The 20,757-nt window shown below is 38.8% G+C and overlaps 1 protein-coding gene across 1 annotated transcript; it reads right to left on the bottom strand.

Annotated features, from left to right (window-relative positions):
• Positions 1 to 10,552: 10,552 nt before the first annotated feature.
• On the bottom strand, positions 10,553 to 19,180 carry LOC122047515 (transcription initiation factor IIB-like). The gene is made up of 7 exons (XM_042608864.1): positions 18,673 to 19,180; positions 14,740 to 14,764; positions 11,921 to 12,050; positions 11,695 to 11,825; positions 11,526 to 11,614; positions 11,206 to 11,282; positions 10,553 to 11,104 (listed from the first exon to the last, which is right to left on the bottom strand). The coding sequence occupies exons 1-7, from the start codon at positions 19,023 to 19,025 to the stop codon at positions 10,971 to 10,973; spliced, it is 939 nt and encodes a 312-aa protein (XP_042464798.1). The 5' UTR covers positions 19,026 to 19,180; the 3' UTR covers positions 10,553 to 10,970.
• Between the last annotated feature and the right edge of the window lie 1,577 nt (positions 19,181 to 20,757).

Here is a 20,757-nt window from a genome sequence, read left to right on the forward strand (position 1 = left end):
AGCCGCCGTCGCCGTGCCCTAGCACCGCCGTCGGCCACCTCCTCTATACCGGCCACCAGATCTGACCCAGTGCCGTTGTCGCCTTTGCCCTAGCCTCTCCATCGTCGCCCCTCGCCCTCGCAGTGGAGAGCCTTAAGATCCCAGCCGCCAACTAGCTGCGTGCCCTAGTTTTGGGTTCACAGCCGTTCACGCCGAAGACTCTCTTCTCCTCTCTTCTGTCGCTGCTATCTTCACCAGCCGACGAGAGCCAACCGAGGGTAGTCGTTTCTCTACACTGGTTCTCCTCTAATAACCTCTGTTCCAGCCATAGTACCGTGCCCTAGACTCAGTATTGGGGCAACCTTTTCCATTCACCAGTTGCGGCAGGGGGAAAGAATGGCACAGGTTCAGGTAATTGCAGTAGGTTGGTTTATTGATCACAGTTCTAGGGCTGCAGATTTCAATGCCTCTGATCTGGGTGATGCCTTGTTTCACGTGACCTTTGCTGGAGCAAGTTTCAACTGCGACAAGCACTATTGACCACCGGGTTCTACAGTGCCACCATCCTGTTTTTCTTTTGGTTCTGATCGGGTTGCAGTTTGGGATTTCCTCAATTCCAGTCATCCCATTGCTGTTTGGGTCTTTTGCCATTACAGAACGACTGAAGAAGAATTGAGGTAAGGAGTAGGGATTTGATGCTTGATGTAGAGGATTGTTAGTTTTGGTAAATACATTGAATTAGGTTGGAATTGGATTATTATGATGATGAATATGAAATATGTTTATGTATTTTTTGAATTAGGGTTTTTGCCCTAATTTAGGGTTAAAGAATTTATTTAGCTATTTATAGAAATTTAGCTAAATAATTCATATATGTTTGGTATTACAGGACTTTGACGCGAGACGAGTATCTCGGAGTCAGATTGGACCTTTCTATTTTTGGAGGCGGGTACTTTTGACTTTTTGTCTTTGATATGCTTAGTAATGAAATTAACATATTGCATCAATTATGTTTCTTATCTGTTTCGGTTAATCACTACCCAAATCTTGGTACGTACTTGATTGATTGATTGATTTGCATCTCATGTATATTTTACCTGTTTATACATGCTTATAGGGGGTAGTGATATATCATGTTTCACCATGTTCAGGACCTAGGTTTTTATACCTTCTGTGTACCTTTGATTCGATATGATTCGTTGACCTAGGGTGCACTTTTCTATATATATGGATTAGGTCAGGATGTTTATATGGTTATTGTCATGCATCATTTGCATGATTGCATGCTGTGCGATAGTCCGCTCCATTATTGTTGAGCACATCGCCAGTTACATGGATCTGCACACACCACCACTCATGGGTTAGTGGTCGATTCAGGCAGAGTGTGTTGCAGCAGGGACTCTGTTAGGCACCGTTGGTCCGTTCATGGGTAGTGTGACACAACGTGTTATCCGGCAGGGATTCCTCCCCGTCATCGTGTACCGGGAGTTGAGAGCATTGCGCTCCCCCATTTATGATTTGGGGTAGGAGGATAGGTGTACTCCGACAGCATCCCGTACACTCGGTCACTCATCAGGAGTAGTGACGACAGAGTGCACGGTTGTCACAGCTCTACCCACTCGGCCTCACTATTGTGTGAGATGATCGACTGGCGTCAGGGGTGACCAGGACGCATCATTGGCATCATATGCATGATGCATTTATTGCTTGTGTTTGTGGTTGTTTTATTTATATGCTGCATATTGTTTGGATACCTATGTTTGACATGCATACAGGATCCCTATACCACTCGGACTGTTTGACCTTATACTCAGGACCTGGTTAGTACAGTATTCTCCTGTTTACTTCAGATGCATTTTTATCTTTCTTATCAGGAGACTGTACGCATGACTAGTGCTAGGTGTTGTTTCTTTACTTTGCATATCAATTGTACATGCTGAGTGTTGGACTCACCCCACCTCCATTGTTGTTATTTTCAGGTTGATGCTGTCAGGAGGGAGTTCCAGTCGCTGGTCCCCACAGCACGTAGTGCTACTCCTCTGCTGGTTTTTGAGTTGTTGTTTTATTTTAGCTTTCCGCTATCAGACTTTGTTTTAGTTTTTTTTTGGACTTTACATATGGATATTGTATGGAATCTTTCCGTTGGATGGACTTTTGGTATGATTTGGATTTACTCTACTACATGCCTGCCTGGACGGCAGAAGAGGTGAGTTCGTCGGTTTTGAGCTGTACGAGTGTAGTTGAGTAGGGTGGTTTTCGAGTCAGAGTATTACTACTTTGTTTGATTATATATAACTGCGTGGATGGTTGTGTGGAATGTGTTTTTATTGATTGTTATTATTCCAGCCGCCTGTGGCTGAGGTATATGAGATGTAGAAAAGTTTCAGATTGTGCGCTGTACAGGGGAGATGCTGCCGAAATTTCTTCGGACAGGGACTCCTCTGGGGCGTGACAATTTAGTGGTATCAGAGCTCAGGTTTACGATCTTTTGTTTTCGTATTTTGGATGTTTGGGATAACCTGATACCAATTTATTTACTTGGTATCAGAGCGCCAAGTTTGGCGTTACTTGTTGGATTTTTGTATTTTGGATTTTTGGGATTTATCTGATACCAATTTATTTGGTATCAGAGCGGGTTATGATACCTGCTTTTGGTGTTTTGGAGATTTATCGGATACCTGTTGTTGGTATTCTGGATATTTGGGTTAGCCAGGTTTGCGAGTCAAACTGGGCATTTTCGGATTTTCGATATGGTTATGTTTCGGATTTCCGTTTCGGATTTATTTGGATTTCCGGTGATATTCTCGTTCGGAATTTTGAGGTCAAAAGTTGGGGACTGGACAGCGACGGAACATCTCCAGACAGCAAATAGGTATGATGTTTATTTTATGATAGTTATGGCATGTATTAGTACTTTATCTTTAGTACCTGTCTGGTTGCTGTAGCCCATATTACATGTGATGGGTTAGCCACTGATCTTGCTCGACCCTAATAGAGATCAAGGATTATAGTCTCTGGTGATTTTATATATTTTTCCACTAGTAGTTTTAGCTTTTGTTACTACTAGTTGGTTAGGAGATGGAGGCACTTACCAGCCTCTACTATTGTTAGCTGGCTAATGGATGATATCTACATATTCCTGTTGACTTAGCCAGTAGAGTTTTTATACTCGTATCTTTTGGATAATAGGGTATCCGATACGATGAAAATTTGGCATTGGAGAGTTATCATGTTTGATCATTGTTGAGAATGATTTGAGGTTGAGGAATATTGGAAGATAAGATATTGTGATGTGTTGATTTCTAATGATTTTGAGAGTAAATGTTATGTGGTTGTTTGATGATCTATTAGTGGATAACTATTTTGATGATCTATTATTTGGGTTGTTGTTGATGGTGACATAGTGAGTGTCATGTATGATATTCACAGGTTTGATGTTTATAGTTGGTGATCAGATTATTAATCGGGTGCTAGAGAGTTTACGGTTGAGTGTGCCCATGAGATTTTAATATATCTGGTTAGTTGTGGTTAATTAACAGGATGATAAAATTGATATTTGCTTCCTCAGATATTGGACTATGTGGATAAATAATGATTTGATGTTTTGAATGCTAACTTGCTCTCATGTGGAGTAGAGACTGATTCATCTGATATTATGTGGGTTGATATTTTTGAGGATAAAAATGAGAGTGTCTTGATGATCTTGAATTCTGACTTTATCTTTTGGGTCGTACACACTTATGCATATGGTATTATGTGGTTGGATATACCTTAGTTGCTTGTGGAGGATTAAGGTATTTTTGATTAGTTAGTGGATGAATGATTTAGTTTTGTTGGGTGATAAGTAGAGGATTGTCATATTCTATTTTTAGAGGTTCGAACCTTTAGGTTATTTGTGCATAGTTATGTATCTAGAGCACATTTGAGTACATGTTTTGTACTGATGTGAAAATGACTGATTTAGCCATATATCATTATCGGCTTGGATAGGTTATAAATGATCGATGTATCCTATTCCATGAAGATTTTGACCGTGGATTGTATATACCTGGTGGGATAACTTAGAGGGTGCTTTGGGATATGTGACCCCGCTGATGTAAGGAAGTGTAGAGCTAATTGCTTAACACTTATGGGATACAATAGTTACTAGTGTATACTGGGAGAGTACATTTGGATTTATGATGATAAAATTTTCCCCATTAGATATAGTCTTGGTAGTGTATGACATTGACTGGCAATGTTATACCACGGTGTGTATATTTTTCTTGTCCGATACCAGTTCCTTTGAACCTAGAGCAGGGTTGTTACTGGATGATTAGGCTGCTTTATTTTGGGTTGCTTTTGATTGATGTATTCATGCTTGATACATATGCATGAATTTTGTTTAGATATACCGGTAACCCATGAGTGTTGGTAGCATAAGGTTGGTCTCTTTGATTGAGCTGGTGTGCTAATTTTGCATGTCTATGTTACATGTATATTATGATTGTTATGTGTTGTAGGAGTCATGTGGTAGACTGCCCATTTGCAAGTAGTATATGTATCCATGTTCTGATATGGTTTGAAGTTTCCTTGTGGATCATAGCTATGTAGTTCGGTGTATGTATCTGGATGTATTATTGAAGATATCTTGTTGATTAAATTCGAGATGTAGTATAAGTACATCGGTGGTGTTTTGATGGAGGCATTTGGTCGATTTAATCTGAGTTGTGATATGTACATATTTGTTTGGTGTGGTATCTGAGGTATCTTTTTGATTAGGTTTGATTTGTGAGTGCACCTGGGTTTAGTATGTTTTATTGGAAGCATATGTCGGTTATACGATATGTTATGTGAGTGCTGTTTGAGGTGTATTGTTGATTTTACCTATGTTGATTTTGCACACGTGTTCGGTATGTATTGTTGGATGTATCATACTGAATATACCTGAGTTGTGAGTATGTTTGGTGTATAATAATTGGAGGATTTTGTTGATCATACATATGTTGTGTGAGCATGTGTGCTAGGTGTATACATTGGTAGCAGTATGATGATTTTACTTATATTGAATGCAGAATGTGGAGTGACTGCATTATGTCATTTGTTGGATTAACCCATCAATTAATTTTCCTATCAGTGGATGACCCACTAGGATGCTGATAGAGTTGATGATGGATTTGATTAGTTACTAGGTTGTTATAGCCTAGTCTAACCACAGTGAATTGTGATAGGGAGATCTTGTACAGCCTCTAGCTGGATAGTTAGGTGCCTTGGGGTACTTATGTATTATTTTATGGTGGAGCGTTGCTCCCACATATCACGGATTGCTGGTAGCGGAGCATTGCTCCTATATTTATTGCAGATACATATTTCAGATTATTTGTGGTGGAGTGTTGCTCCCACATATTGAGGATTTCTTGTGGTAGAGCGTTGCTTCTACATATGTGGTGTTTCCTGTGATGGAGCGTTGCTCTCACCCTGGAGGATTTATTCTTTGGTGATTTATGTTATTGATGATCAGATTTTTCGATTTATTATTGGAGATCTTATGGATAGGAATGTCTGTGATACAGACATTATGTGTATTGGTTTTTGCCATATAGGCTTACAGTGCCTCAGATGTTTTCAGGGACTCGATGATCCTGGTATGTCGAGGATGTTTGGATAGGTGTCCATTATCTTTGTGGACGATGTTATGATCTATTACGGATCCGAGGTGAGTCACGTACACTACCTTTGCATAGATCTAGAGATGATTCGACAAGAACATCTATATGTGATTATCAGTAGTGCTGGTTTGGATTGTCTTTTGTTATGATGTTTGGGACACACGGTCACCAGTAGGAGTGTACCGTGGTTCCACAGGAGATAGAGGTTGTTACCGTTGGGAGCAGCCGAAATCAGTGTAGGAGATCCGCAGTCTTTTGTGACTCGCAGGATATTACAGACCTTTCGTCGAGGGTTTCTTCCGCATAGCTATGCTACTTTCACGCGTGACCATGAAAGACGTGAAGTTTACTTGGACTGAGGATTTCAAGACCAGCTTCTAGGAGCTGAAGCGGAGACTAGTGTCGGCTTTGATCTTTGGTTTTTACCTTCGGAAGAGGACGAATTTGTCCTCTACACCGACGCGTCTCTACAGGATATGGGTGCTGTTCTGAGGTAGCATGGTAGAGCGTTCTTATATGCTTCTCGATAGTTGAGGGAGCCTGAGAAGAAAATACTCAGTACATGATCTGGAGTTGGCCGCTATTATTTTTGCCCTGAAGATTTGGCGGCAGTACCTGTAGGATATTACATTGAGATTCTCACTGACCATCGGAGTCTCAAATATCTGTTCACTCAGAAGGAACTTAATTTTCGACCGAGGACATAGGTAGAGTTCCTGAAGGATTATGATTGTACCATTAGCTATCACCGGGGAAAAGCTAATGTGGTTGTCGATGCATTTAGCTAGAGGTCCAGAGGGACTTTAGCTTGCCACCGAGTTGTGGTCACAGATTTGATTCAGGATTTCTCTGAGTTAGACATTGAGGAGCAGGGACAGACAGAGCAGGGTATTCTTGTTACGATGGTTGCTCAGTCGTCGATCAGGAAGAGAATCCGAGAGACCCAGTTAACAATGCAGGTAGGTGGAAAGTGTATGGCGGAGACGTTAACCCCAGACAGTTACACCCCGAGGATCGATCCCTGGACTTTCGGCCACAGAACCGTGCAGAGGATGTTGAGACCTCATGGAGCTCAACGTGAGGCAAAGTGGTCCATATTATCAGACAGAGGATGTCAGAGGGATAAGACTGTCAGAAGAGTTATGCTGACTGGAGTCGGAGACTCTTAGAGTTCTTTATTTGCGACCAGGTATTTCTGCGAGTTTCACCCGCGAAAGGGGTGAAGAGATTTGGCTTCAGAGGTAAGCTAGCTCCACGATACATTGGACCTTTCTAGATCTCGGAAAGGATTGGAGTGGTAGCTTACCGATTGGCACTACTACCGTCCTTGGCAGGAGTGCACGATGTATTCCACGTATCTATGCTGAGGAGATACGTACCCGAACTAACATATGTGCTGATAGATATCTCAGTTTCAGTACAGTCTGGCGTCACTATTGAGGAGATTCCGATACGGATTTTAGACCGGAAGGAGAGTCAGTTGTGGAACAAGACTATTCGACTTGTTAAGGTCGGATGGTAGTATCTTTCGGATGAGGAGGCTACTTGGGAGCTCGAGGATACTATCCGAGCTCGATATCCCCATCTTTTCACTTGAGGTATGTGATTTGTTTACCGTTCAGCATTTATGCTTTATATCTGTTGTTGGTACTTGCTGATGGTAGAAACGAAATTTGGGGACCAAATTTTTATTAGTGAGGGAGAATGTAAAATACCGGAAAATAGGCGAATATTAATAAGGGAATTTTCCGGAATTTTTAGAAATTTTTCGGGAATTTTTCGGAGCTCGTACGGACGAGTTAACGGGGATAAAAACGGGGCCCGGAAAAGCCTGTTTAGGCTACCCCGTTTATGTGAGGAAATGTTTATATTTACATTTCCTTTTCTTTATTTTCTTTATTTTCTTTATTTTCTTTTCCTTCCGCCGTTCTCTCTTCCTCGCCGAAACCACACGCGCCCGAAGCTTTCTTCCCTTGCCCTAACCGGTGCCGCCGCCGAGTTTGCTTCGCCGCCACTGACCCAGCGCTGCCGCCGGCCTTCCTCAGCCATAGAGCCATCTCCGATCTATGCCCTAGCCAGCACCGACGCCACTGCCGACACTGGTTTTTCAGCGTCAGCCGCCGTCGCCGTGCCCTAGCACCGCCGCCGGCCACCTCCTCTGTACCGGCCACCAGATCTGACCCAGTGCCGTTGTCGCCTTTGCCCTAGCCTCTCCATCGTCGCCCCTCGCCCTCGCAGTGGAGAGCCTTAAGATCCCAGCCGCCAACTAGCTGCGTGCCCTAGTTTTGGGTTCACAGCCTTTCACGCCGAAGACTCTCTTCTCCTCTCTTCTGTCGCTACTATCTTCACCAGCCGACGAGAGCCAACCGAGGGTAGTCGTTTCTCTACACTGGTTCTCCTCTGATAACCTCTGTTCCAACCACAGTACCGTGCCCTAGACTTAGTATTGGGGCAACCTTTTCCATTCACCAGTTGCCGGCAAGGGGAAAGAATGTCACAGGTTCAGGTAATTGCAGTAGGTTGGTTTATTGATCACAGTTCTAGGGCTGCAGATTTCAATGCCTCTGATCTGGGTGATGCCTTGTTGCACGTGACCTTTGCTGGAGCAAGTTTCAACTGCGACAAGCACTATTGACCACCAGGTTCTACAGTGCCACCATCCTGTTTTTCTTTTGGTTCTGATCGGGTTGCAGTTTGGGATTTCCTCAATTCCAGTCATCCCATTGCTGTTTGGGTCTTTTGCCATTACAGAACGACTGAAGAAGAATTGAGGTAAGGAGTAGGGATTTGATGCTTGATGTAGAGGATTGTTAGTTTTGGTAAATACATTGAATTAGGTTGGAATTGGATTATTATTATGATGAATGATCCGGTAGTAAGAGCGGGCCCCCCCCCTTTTTTCTTGCAAAGTCAACGCCAAGTGGAAGTCACCGGAACAGCCGCCCACCCAGAGGAGAATGTGGTCCGACCGGACGGACGGCCATAGAGGGCCGGTCCGATTGGACTGCCGGCCGGCCGATGGAATCGAGTACCCGGAAAGGTCCGGCCGGTTTGCACTCATAGTTGGTAGGCACCCTGTCAAATCGGGGTTCCGACGCTCAGTTAAAAAGGTCATGGGCCGAGCTGACCTTTTGACCGATCACAGTCATAAAGCACCCCTGTTTGTTAGTCTCCACAAAGCACAAGTAAACCACTGCGGATGTCCGGTCGGATGTTTAGGTATCTTTCCGCTCGGACTACAAGTTTGGAGCAAAGGAAATGGCCAGAGGATTTCTTTCTCCAACAACCTGTAGGTTTCACGTGTGTGTCATGCTCCAAATCTTGTGACAGGGGATTCTGCTGTCCCATCGAGGGCATGCTTTGACTGTAGCGATATGGGTCAGGTAAACTTTCTGACAGCCGCGTACCTAGGAAAGGACAGGTAAGCTTTCTGACAGCCGCATACCTAGGATAGGACAGGGGACACTTATGCACCTTGGTACACGTGCCCGAACCTTTCACAGCTCTATATAAAGAACCTCAGGTTTCATCGACAGTAGAGGATGGTATGTACTCTGAGACTTCTGGAGCCACCTTGTTCATCGTGATTTACCTGACTTGAGCGTCGGAGGGTCGTCGCTGGGAATCCCCTTCCCGGCTCGACTTCTGTGCAGGATAGCCGGAGCATCTCGACACTAGTTGGAGACCTACATCAGCGAGCCTTGGAGCGTCACGTGCCCAGCGTCTGCTGACTTCTGGTTCGGACAGGATCAAATTAGCGTCTCTTCAAGGTGATTCTACACTCTGAAAAAGGTAAATCAGAGGAGGTCAGATATCAAGTGAAGTATTTAAACTCATCCGTTAGGATTGACTCAAGATCTATTGAAACAATTGTTTATGTAGGTGCTAACTATGTCAATTCATGGGCAATAATAGAGATATATAAATCTTCTTGTTGATGTCATTTAAATTTTTTTAATGGGCAACATCTTAAATTATGTAAATCATAAAAAGATATTTTTTTCAAAAATAAAATAAAATGACATTCCATATATTTTATCTCAATAATACCCTTACCTTTAGTATTATTATAATACTTACGACTAACAGATAATGTACAAGTTCTTTTTAGCTATTATATCACATACACTTTACTATAATATTATTGTAGTATTATAATAACTACTAAGTAACTGTTATATTTGTTTTAAAGTTATTTGATCAACTTAAAATGATTTTAATAAAATTTAATAATTTTAATTAAGTTGATAAAAAGTATTTTTAATATAACAATTTTATATATAACAATTTTGATTAAAATGAAATAGTTGGTTTTTGGGTTGACAAAGACGGCAGTGGTCAATTGACAAAATACTGTAGCACTTCTGAAATTTACCTTTGGTGATCCATAGAAAATTTCCATGGAAGTAAACTGGCTACCTCCCGAAATAATCGGATCGTAACCGTTAGAAACCTCAGTTATCAAAAACTAATAAGAATTTTATTAAAAATGGAGTGAATAAAAGTCAAGAGATTCAAGCGCAAAGTGGTTAGGTTTACTCGAATTAGGTGTGATTTTGATTTATTGAAAAATGGAAATAGTAATTATGTCATATTGAACAAACTAATAAAAGTTTCCGATTCTATATAAAATTTTCACGTTTACTAATTTAAAATTTAAAAAATAAACACTTTGAAATTCACTTGTAGATCGTTAACAATTTAGAATGTACATATTTACACTTATTTTTCCATTGGATCGTTATTTATTCATTCTTAACTCACTACAAATAACCTAGAACCATGAAATTTATTAAACATCAAATAGTTTTTTACGTGTATTTTGATATATAAAAAAGAATCCAGAGAGCTTTGTTCTTGAATGTTTCTCATACGAAATAAAAATATATTCAAGCTTTTTTTTTTTATCTTTGTCACAGTAAAGAAATATAAACAAACTATCAATTTATATGTATATATATGTGATGCAAAATAACTTGGACCGAATAAGTAATAAGCATCTACCAGACTGTGTGAAACATCAGTCATGCAATAATAACCTTATCTCACTCAAGACAATAGCCTTTGCTTGTCTACTCCTACGACAATCATAATCGATAATCTTATCGAGTCACTGTATGCCGACTGTTTTTCCACATCATTTAAGCAACAATTAAGCCTTATAAGAGAACAATCCCTACGAGCAGATCGAATTTGCAATAGGAATCGAATGATACTGACCCAATCAGTTAAATCTTTTGGTCATCGCAACATCCGATAGCATAAAATTTCGAAGTCGCTTCATGAATAAATTTGGGTGCAGAAGTTCTTGAGATCTCCATCACAAGGAAATGAAGAACAAGTTTATGGGCTGCAGAGGTTCTTTAGATCCTCTTCCTTGGCATAGAAGGTAGGGATGATCCTGGAAGCATAAGGATAGAGATCTTTGTACGAGTTCTTTATGGTGCCTTCTGCAACCCCAGTTGCAAGTGATATGTCTGTGAACCGCAAAATTTTCATTGAGAATTCAACCAAGAAAAAAAGGTATCGAGGGAATAAAGGAAATCACAGTGGAAGATCTACATAATGAAACGAGAACCTTTGAGGGGTTTTTTTTCATCAGATAGCTGAGTTATCATGTAAATAATAGCTGCTGCAACTGAAATGGGACTCCTCCTGCACAAGTTAAGAAAATTGAAGCTTTGGAAGATAACACAATACTAAAATGAAAATAATGACAATCTGATTAATTATGGAGTAAAGCACAAAAAAAAATCAGGAATACAGGATAAACGATAAAATTTAACAATCTATTATTGCTAAGATGTGGCCATGGATGACATCAACAATAATAAGTCTCAACTTTTTAGCAGCAAAAAAAAAAAATCAGATTAATTAAGCCATTCCGAATTAATATACCTAATGTCAAGTTCCTCTGATTTTTGAACTGCTTCCTGAGCTGCTTTAACTGCTTGATTTGTCATGCCAAGATGTGAACAGAATCGTCTCTGAGAGACATAACGAGCAGAAATAGAAAAATAAATAGTGATAAAAATGTTATGTAGTTAAGAATAGAGCAAAGACTGACCAAGAAATCTCCAGCATGAATTGTGCCCATCTCCATAGATTGTCCCATCTCAACTTCAAGTTGTTTAACAATGAACTCTTTGGCCCGACCTATTTCCTTCTTTGTAGCTCCATTAGCAACCGAACAAATCTCTAAACGAATGGTAAATATCTTATCAGTAATGTCTAGCAATTTGTAGTGGAAAGAAACAAGAATGTACAAAGAAACTGGAAAAATAGCCTCATACCTTTGACAGTTCGAGGTTTGTCCTCCTGGCGGCAAGCAATGTATAGACAAGCAGCTAAAATTGCATCTTGATTTCGTCCCTTGACAGACTTCAAATCTTCCACCTTCTTATATATTTCATTGGCTCGGTCCTTAAAAGGAAGGAGAAAACAATGAGCTGAGCAAGAACTGAGAGAACATGCTTGTCACATTATCACACTTTGCAACCATTGATGTTGGAGATGGTATATAGATATCATTTGACAATGCACAGGTAAACTAAACTATCAGCTGAAAACACAAATAATTGAACTTCTGGTTCTAGGAGGTGATATGGCAGGATCTGAAAAGGTATATGCACAACAAATCGAAAAACATATCCACAGCTTGTGTTTTTTTATTGATGTAACAAAATATAGCCATTTTTCTTCGCATTTTCAGATTTCAATGATTAGCATGTGTGTGGTCTTAAGCAGTAGGTGCCAGTGGTGCCAAAGTTCTGAAGCTCTATAAAAGCCTTTTTAGTAACGGTATAAATTGGTCACGTTACAAGAAAGATAGATAATATATTTTTTATGTTTCACTCAATATAAATTAGGCAGAAGCCTCAAAAAGGCCCTTAATTTTTCCAAATGCCCTAACAAGGCCCCATCTCTTCAAATATCCTATTAGGACATCATTTCAATGTCTTCTCAAAGATAACCTTGGATGTAATCTCCCTGTTGCTTGAGCCAACCAAAGCTCGTCAAAGTTGATCCTTGATTGGCAGACCTTGTTGGAGTTGATTATTGAACACTGGACAGAAACTCATCAGCAAGTTGACCACTGACCAAACATATCAACCCAATCTCGCTAAAGATCATAACTGGCCCTTGCTGAAATTTCAACTCTTATGCTGTCTATGCTATATTTACTTTTTGGTGAGGGAAAGGGAAAAAAAAGAAGAAAGGAAATCAATTCCTTCACTGAATCCTTCTGTCTCTCCTAGGTGACCACTTCCCTGTGACACAGCATGTAGCCTCTGCTGCTCCAATGACGGTGCCACCATCAACAGCCCTAGCGCCTGCCATCTTCAACAGCATGTGGCGTCGGTTCCAGTGACAGCAATGCCGCCTTCAACAGCCCCCAGTTCAACCTTTGATAGCATGGGTGTCTGCTCTAGCGACAAGGACAACCTTCAACATCCTCCATTGCCACCTTTGACAGTGCACAATGTCTGTTCCAGTGATGGTATCACCTTCAACAGCCTACAGTGTCACCTTTGTCAGCAAGCAACGTCTGCTTCGTGGCCCCAGCCAGCTTGGTACGACCCATCAACAGAGAAGTGGTCATCGAGGCTCCCCACCAAGTTGCTCATCTTCATCACTTGGGATTCACCAGATTTTGGCAGGACAAAACTTGTGCAACTTCTGCTGATTTAAAATCAATTTGTCCAAGTGACTAGAGCATTAAGGTTATGCTAATTAGAGGGAGGGAAATAGAAGGGGAGGGAGGTCGAGGGAGTGGAAAGAAGAGGGGGCCTAAAAGGCATTTATTTGGATGATTGCATGTAAGGGTGGATTCTTCACATGAAGACTTTTTCATTTACATGAGGGGAAAGGAAGATGAAAAGAAAACCAAATATCTAAAAACACCCTCATTTGAACCCAACCCCTCAACCATCTCTCATCACTGTCATTTCCCACCCTGCTCCAGCAAAAGATAGTATTAATTTCAATCCTTTAAAAAGTGACAAATGATTTGCTACTTAGCTTTGGAGAAAGGCTTCACAGGTGCTCAAAGTTAGACAAGATCCCTAATGGACAGGAGATTTTTGAGGTATCCAATAAATACCTCTATGAAATAAAACTACTTTGAGAAAAATATGGTTCAGCATTATTCTAGTTCAAAAAATATGCAATGTTAAAAATGTTGGTGATGTCTACATATGAGAATGAAAATCAATGGCTAACTAATTGATACAAGATCATGATTTGAGCAAAACAAGGCTTTCTAAGATCCTAGTGTCAAAAATAAAGATAACAATGGAATGCCTTTGTGACATAAAATTAATGATGTTTTAACTAATATATGGTTCTAGACTTCACTAATGCATGAAATATATGAGAAATGCCATTAGTAGTTTGATGGCATATATACACACATATGAATGGAAGCAAATAGATACCTCTGGAAGGAACTACGTTTTGAAAAAGAAAGATAATGTTTACATATAACCATATTGTATTGGTGTAGTTCTAAATATACTTATATGAATTAAGTGGCCAAGTTGGTAGCCTAGTTTTGCTTCTCAAAAGTTCAATGGTTCAAATCTCCACAAGGATAAAAAATTTAAATTTTATTTTAAAAAAATGCCTGACAATAGCCAGTGAAACTCTTGTAAAATTTGATCGGCTCCAGAAGCTCATGATCAACTTTGGCAAGGTTCTGGCCTACTATCAGCAATCAACTCCAATGAGATCCACCAGCTACCAGTCAACTTAAGTGAGTTTACAATGAAGGTTAAAGGTAATTTTAAGGAAAAATAAATAAAAAGGTCAACCAATATAACTTCATGGCAATAAAGAACCTAAAATGATCATTTCCTTCTGACAAAATAAATTGGCAATCCATAGAGAGACAAATGGTACTGGGAAAAGAATATCAGCAAAGAAGATTGTGGCCAATAGAACAAGTTGGCATGACATCCACATCTCGAATTAAACATCAAAAAGAATTGGAAGATCTAAAATTTTCCACTTGTTTCTTTCACGAATCAAAAAGATTAGACACAAATAAAATGAATTTTCAAGTGAAAAAGTATATAAAAAATATTAAAATATGTAATGGAAAATTATTTACCTTTATAGTGGCGACAAGACCCAACCTGGAAAAGGAAAACCAAATCACGACTTGCTTCAGCAATCATTCTACCCATGTAAATAGAGGTTCAAAAAAATGGCAATGCAATTGCATGCTAATTGCAACTGAGCATCAAAATTTCAAAAATTAAACATATCTAGCCATACAATCTAAGCGAAAGTGCTAGACTGAGTAAATTGTGCATATATATGTCACATTCTTGAGATCATTTTTAAGCATCTAAATAATTAATCATCCAGAGATAATAATAGTTTTGAGGTAGGCAAAGAGGAGGAAGGAACAAGGTGCATGCTAATATGTAGGCAAATGTGAAATGTGTATCAAGACACAAGCTCAACATTGTGAATATTGAAGCGACAGTAATGAGTCTACATATCTGGCCATATCTTTTTTTCTAATTAACAAGAGGTCTGGCTACCCTATCATTTGAAACATAAGATGTTTTTTTTTTAATTATGTGGAGTGTGGACATGACAATCCTTCTATAGTCGCCCAATCATGACCCTTAACCAACTTTCCTCGCAAGAATTTACAACAAATTATTTTCTATTTAAATTAATGATCCACCTTTCTATCATCAGAAAGTTATTCACATAAGCATTTGCCACTCATGAGATCCCCACTGATGGGATCGGAGCCCCAGGATCTACTATTAGTGATTCACCTTTCTATCATCAAAAAACTATTCAGATAAGAGTTTAGCGCTCATAAACTCCCCCATGATGGGATCAGAGTCCCAGGATCAACTATTGGTATGCCCATGCAATTAATGGACCCTGTGTTCAGTTGTCATCATTCAGCTAATCCGGAACCTTGAAAAGGTGACTCTTGTACCCTTACACTGTAAAAATACTTCCCCAAAAGAGACTCACTCACTTCATTGCTTTCAAAATCCTACATTAAGAGGGTAACTAAGGCATTAGAGCTTCCTCAGTCAATTTTGATCATTTGAGGATTACATTATTGATTATAGTGTGTTTTACCTATATGATTGATGTAGCATTTCAATGGAATTATAATTAAATATATTGATTATTATATTTTGTCACATATGTTGACTTGATATTTTTTTTCATAATATGGACCTAAATATCACATGTGCATTATGTAGAGGGTTGACAACATATTTTTTTAATATGATTTTCAAAACCTAGGGGAGAAACTATGATTCTTTTTGAAGATCGTATGCCTAAGTTCATGCGGAGAATTTGCCATGAGTGTGCAAAAGAATAACCTGAATGTTCAAGTCATAACTTATCTAAGAAACTAAAAGGCTTGCATGTTGAGATGCCTAGAAAATGCAAGCTAGACGACCAAACCCTCCAAACACACAAGATAATGAAAGATTCGTGGAGTTACGATGCCTTAAAAATTAGCCCAAGTCTTACAAGATCAAGATGATTGAAGACCAAAATCCTAGAAATCCATAAGCAACCAAAAGGTATGCAAGGTCGTGACCACCCGGAAACCCAAGCAGCTGAAGGCATGTGGGATCAGGATGACAATAGACCAATTTTCTAGAAGTCATAATCTAGTAGTAGTTGAAAGACATGTATGGTTAGAATCCCTTAAAAACCCCAAAGAAGCTGAAGGTTTGCAGTGGCAAGATGGCAAGCCCAGGGCTAAAAAACTCAATAGTTGGCAGATTTTTGGTGGCCAGGTCTGAATTTGAGGATCAATGCTGAAAAAGAGTAGCAATATTAGTTCGGTAAAGCGTAACTGAGTCAAGAGAAAAAGACACAAGTGTTGTTTAGAGACTCATTAAGAGAAAGATGGATCAAGAGCCTTAAGTAATAACAGAAAATAGAACAAGACCAACTAAAAATTGTGCAGTTAAAAACAGAGACAGCCACCACCGTTAAAGCAATGGCATTCAATTCCTATCAAGAACACCATTGTACATAAAGCCTCTCTCTTGAGCCTAACCTCATGCATGGAGGCTGGGAGCTGATGAATACGATCAATTTTAAGATGAAATCCCATTAAGGTTAAGACATAGGAGCAAAAGGGAAACGATGACGAAGCCCTTAGCCCACAACAAAATAAAGTGAAAGAAACTAGAAAATAAAAACATTAGTCATGTACCTCAAAGAGGCTCAAAAATCTTGATGCTGACATCGAAAGAGTTGAATTGGCAAAAGGTGCATCGACAACTAGTTTGGCCAACCGATTTAGAAGATAACTAGAAGATTGAGTACCAAGACTGAAATTGCAGCATCAGTCTGAAGGGCCTCTATAGCTAAGCAAAAGTTCACAAACATTGTCTTGAACAAATATCCACCAGAGTTAAGCTCCCTTGGTTCCTTGGCTCAGGTCACCTAAATAACTCTGGCCCATAAGCAATTAATCATAAGGTGTATCCTATACCCCCTCAGTAGAATGTTGGAATCAAGGATGTCATTTAGAAAAATATTCCATATCACGGTACTCCTTAGTGATCTGAGGCAGCAAATGAAGGTCCACCAAACTATTATAGCATGCAATTTCATCCTTGTAGTACTTGATGGGAGGCTAATGATGGGACCAAAGCTTGACTACCTTTCACACACTCAAGTAAAGGATCCAGCCCAGCCATGATAGTTCAAATAATCCCGAACCCCAAAAATATCAGCCCTTTTCTTTATTGGACTTGTCAATTGGCAACTATAACATGTTCGTCATTGAAAACAATTATAGATATTTAATTTCTAGTGTTAAGAGTTTGAATAAGTCAACAAACTATTCTAGCGTTTAAGGCATGCCCACACTCTAAATGACATGTCCAATCCTCATTCAATTGTACACTATAATAGAATTATTCTTGCAGTGTAAATATACTATCAAGGAGCACAACCTCATAAGTAAGTCAACGAATCCCATTCAACTTAGTGTTAGAGGCCACCAGTCAAACTACATCGAGCCAATTCTTAGTCTCGTTTTCTTGTGACGAGCATCAAGTCGAAAGCTGTCCAATTGAACAACCTATCACTTGAAGCTTTTCAAATCTATATACAATCTCCTCATAGGTAGAATTGAAGTTCTGAACCTTTGAACCTTACCCCATCACATGTCTTCCTTGATAATGTCATTTAATTGGTAGATATGCTAAGATAGCAAAAACTCTTTCTAGATTAGCATATAGAGATACACGATTTATAATCATTCTCGAAAAAATTAGGTTAAGTCATAATGAGTTATAGTATGAGCTTACAATTAATATAGAATAGTTATAGTATGAACTTGTAAAAAACTAGGGTATGTCATAATGAGAGATCGATGCCATACACTAACAAGGAAGGTATGAATTCTCAAGAAAATAGTTGTATGTCAGAAGGCCATAAAGAGCCAGGAGGTGCTTCAGCAGTGATGCACATGATAGGGTCAGTATTCTATTTTCTCTTCAGAAAATGAATCCTTCTCATGACTTCGTGGCCCAAGGTGGAAAAGAAAGAGGCAAGGCTTCAAGCAAAAGGAATGATAGATCAGCTCCTAACTTTTCTAATTATTTCCCTTGCAGTTGAATCTTTCTCTAATCTGGTTTTGATTTAGTAAGGTATTCTCTTCCCATAAAGAACTTTGAATGAAGAATAAAAATAACCTTACGACACTGTCAGCAAAAATCTAAATTTCCCAAAAGTAGTTTCAAATAACGTTCCGACACAGGGAACATCTTATAAAAAATAAGAAATTTCCCCGTCCTAAAACTTGCAGTCAGGTCAACTCCTCTACTGATTATAGAAATAAAACTCTCTTTATTAGGGCACATTGCCCTCGCCGTCATCACAAATCTACATATCAAAATCGTGCAAAAAGTAACGGATCAATCGGCAATAACAAGAACAGTGGCGAATTGGGCAAAGTTTGATGCATCCATCGAAGGAATAACGAGGTATAGCGGAGCAAACAAGAAGTGGGAAAAAAAAAACAAATAACCTATCGGCCATGGTGGCGATGGTCTTGAAGGCGAGGATGAGGGTCCGGTCGGGGTTGGATCCACGGTTCTGCCACCGGCCCAGCGAAGACGAGAGGAAATCCCCCTGCGCGCCGTTGGGCTTGGAGATGACGGTGGAGAGTCCGCCGTCCGCGAGGAGGGGGTTGCTGGGGCCGCCGACGCGGACCGGGTCGTTGTCCCCCGACTCGTTCGCGAACGTCCTCCACTCGGAGGTCTCGTCTATGGAGTGCGCCTCCAGCACCAGCCCGCACTCGGAGCACACGGTGTCCCCCGCCGAGTGGTCGAACACCACCTCCGTGCTCTTCTTGCAGTCAGAGCAGTAGGCGTCCCCCATCCCCTCGATCTCCCTAAACCTCCTCCTTCCTCCTTCCTCCTTCCTCCTTCCTCCTTCCTCCTTCCTCGCGATCGAATTCGAAATCGCCTTCTTCCTCGCCGGTGCGCCGAATCGAAGAGGGGAGAAAGGGCAGAGAAGGAAAAGGGGCGCGTGCGTGCGGTAGGTGAACGGCCAATTGGTATATATTATGCGGACGGACAGCAGAAAATAATGAAGGGCAAGTGCAAGGCTCAATGGTTTATAGGAACGTCCGTAAACGGAGATCGTACGTTATATTACTTCCTCCTTCACGCACCAAAACTACTGTTTTTTTTAATTATTTTAATAGTACGTTTTCCTTTATCACATGCTAAAAACAGAGTTTTTTATTCTTAAAATTATTTTAATACCACGAATTCGTTCATTTTAGAAATATAAAATAGAAATAAGAACTATAAAGGTGTGTTTAAATTTGTACGTTTTTTATTTTAATTTTTAGAAAATATATATTTTCTAAAAAATAAAAACTCATTATTTATCATTCTTTATTTTTCTAAAAAATGTTAACTATTTTTTTAAAAAAAATAGACACAAAAAGTATAAATCAAACGTCATTTTTCAAAAACACATATTTTCAAAAAATAAAAATGAAAAAGGCACAAAAATAAAAATAAAAAAGGCACAAAATAAATAAATGCACACTAAGTTTCTAAAATACTACTCATTGTGCAGTGTGTAATTTAATGTATAAATATATATAAATTATATAAAATAAATATTTATTATTAAATAATTAAATAATTTAATATTTGTATGAGTTATTATATATAAATTTTAATTTAAGAATAGAATAGAAATTAAATTATTAATCAAATTATACGAGAATATGTTATATTATCCGAGGAGATATAAAGATGGATAAACATGATTATAATTTTTCTAAAAAAATGATGAGAATAAGTCTTGAAATTATTTTTGTGTAAAAAATAATATTAATATATTTTAATTTTAGATTTTATCAAATCAATTAAGAATTATTATTAAAAGATTCCGCTTCTTAATATATATATATATATATATATATACGGTTTTGATATCCTGCGCGCCGCACAGTGCGCGACTGTGCGCGCGCGCAGGATATCAGTGATTTTAATTTGTTTTTTATTTTTTTTTTTAATTTTTGAATTAAAAAAAATAATTAAAAAATTTTTTAAAAATTTTATTTTTAGGGTTCAGGCTTTGGGTATAGTGTTAAAGTTATTTTTTTTTTTAGATTTTACCTTTGGGGTTTAGGCTTTTCAATTAGGTTATAGTGTTTGGTTTTAAAAAAAAATTAAAATAGCTTTTATTTAAGCTTTTATTGAGTATTGTAATATGTTAAGGGGATATATTAAGGTATTAAAAATTTATATAAGGAAATGTTAAATTTTTTAATTAATTTTTTAAATTTAAAATATTAAAAAAATTAAAAAAATAAAAAAAAATTGACCGATCTCCTGCGCGCGCGCACAGTCGCGCACTGTGCGAGCGCGCAGGAGATCAAAACTCTATATATATATATATATATATATATATATATATATTTTTTGTTTATTGTGAAAGATAAAGTATTATGTATTTTGAATTGAAAATATTTAATATTTTTATGGTTGAAATATATTATTTAACTTGAAAATATATGAAATAGTTTTTCGTTTTTTATTAGAAACCAGTTCTAATTAAAAAAAAATGAAACACTTTAATTTGACTTGTG

The sequence above is a fragment of the Zingiber officinale genome, chromosome 2B (genome assembly GCF_018446385.1).
Source record: "Zingiber officinale cultivar Zhangliang chromosome 2B, Zo_v1.1, whole genome shotgun sequence".
In the NCBI taxonomy this organism is placed as follows: Eukaryota; Viridiplantae; Streptophyta; class Magnoliopsida; order Zingiberales; family Zingiberaceae; genus Zingiber; species Zingiber officinale.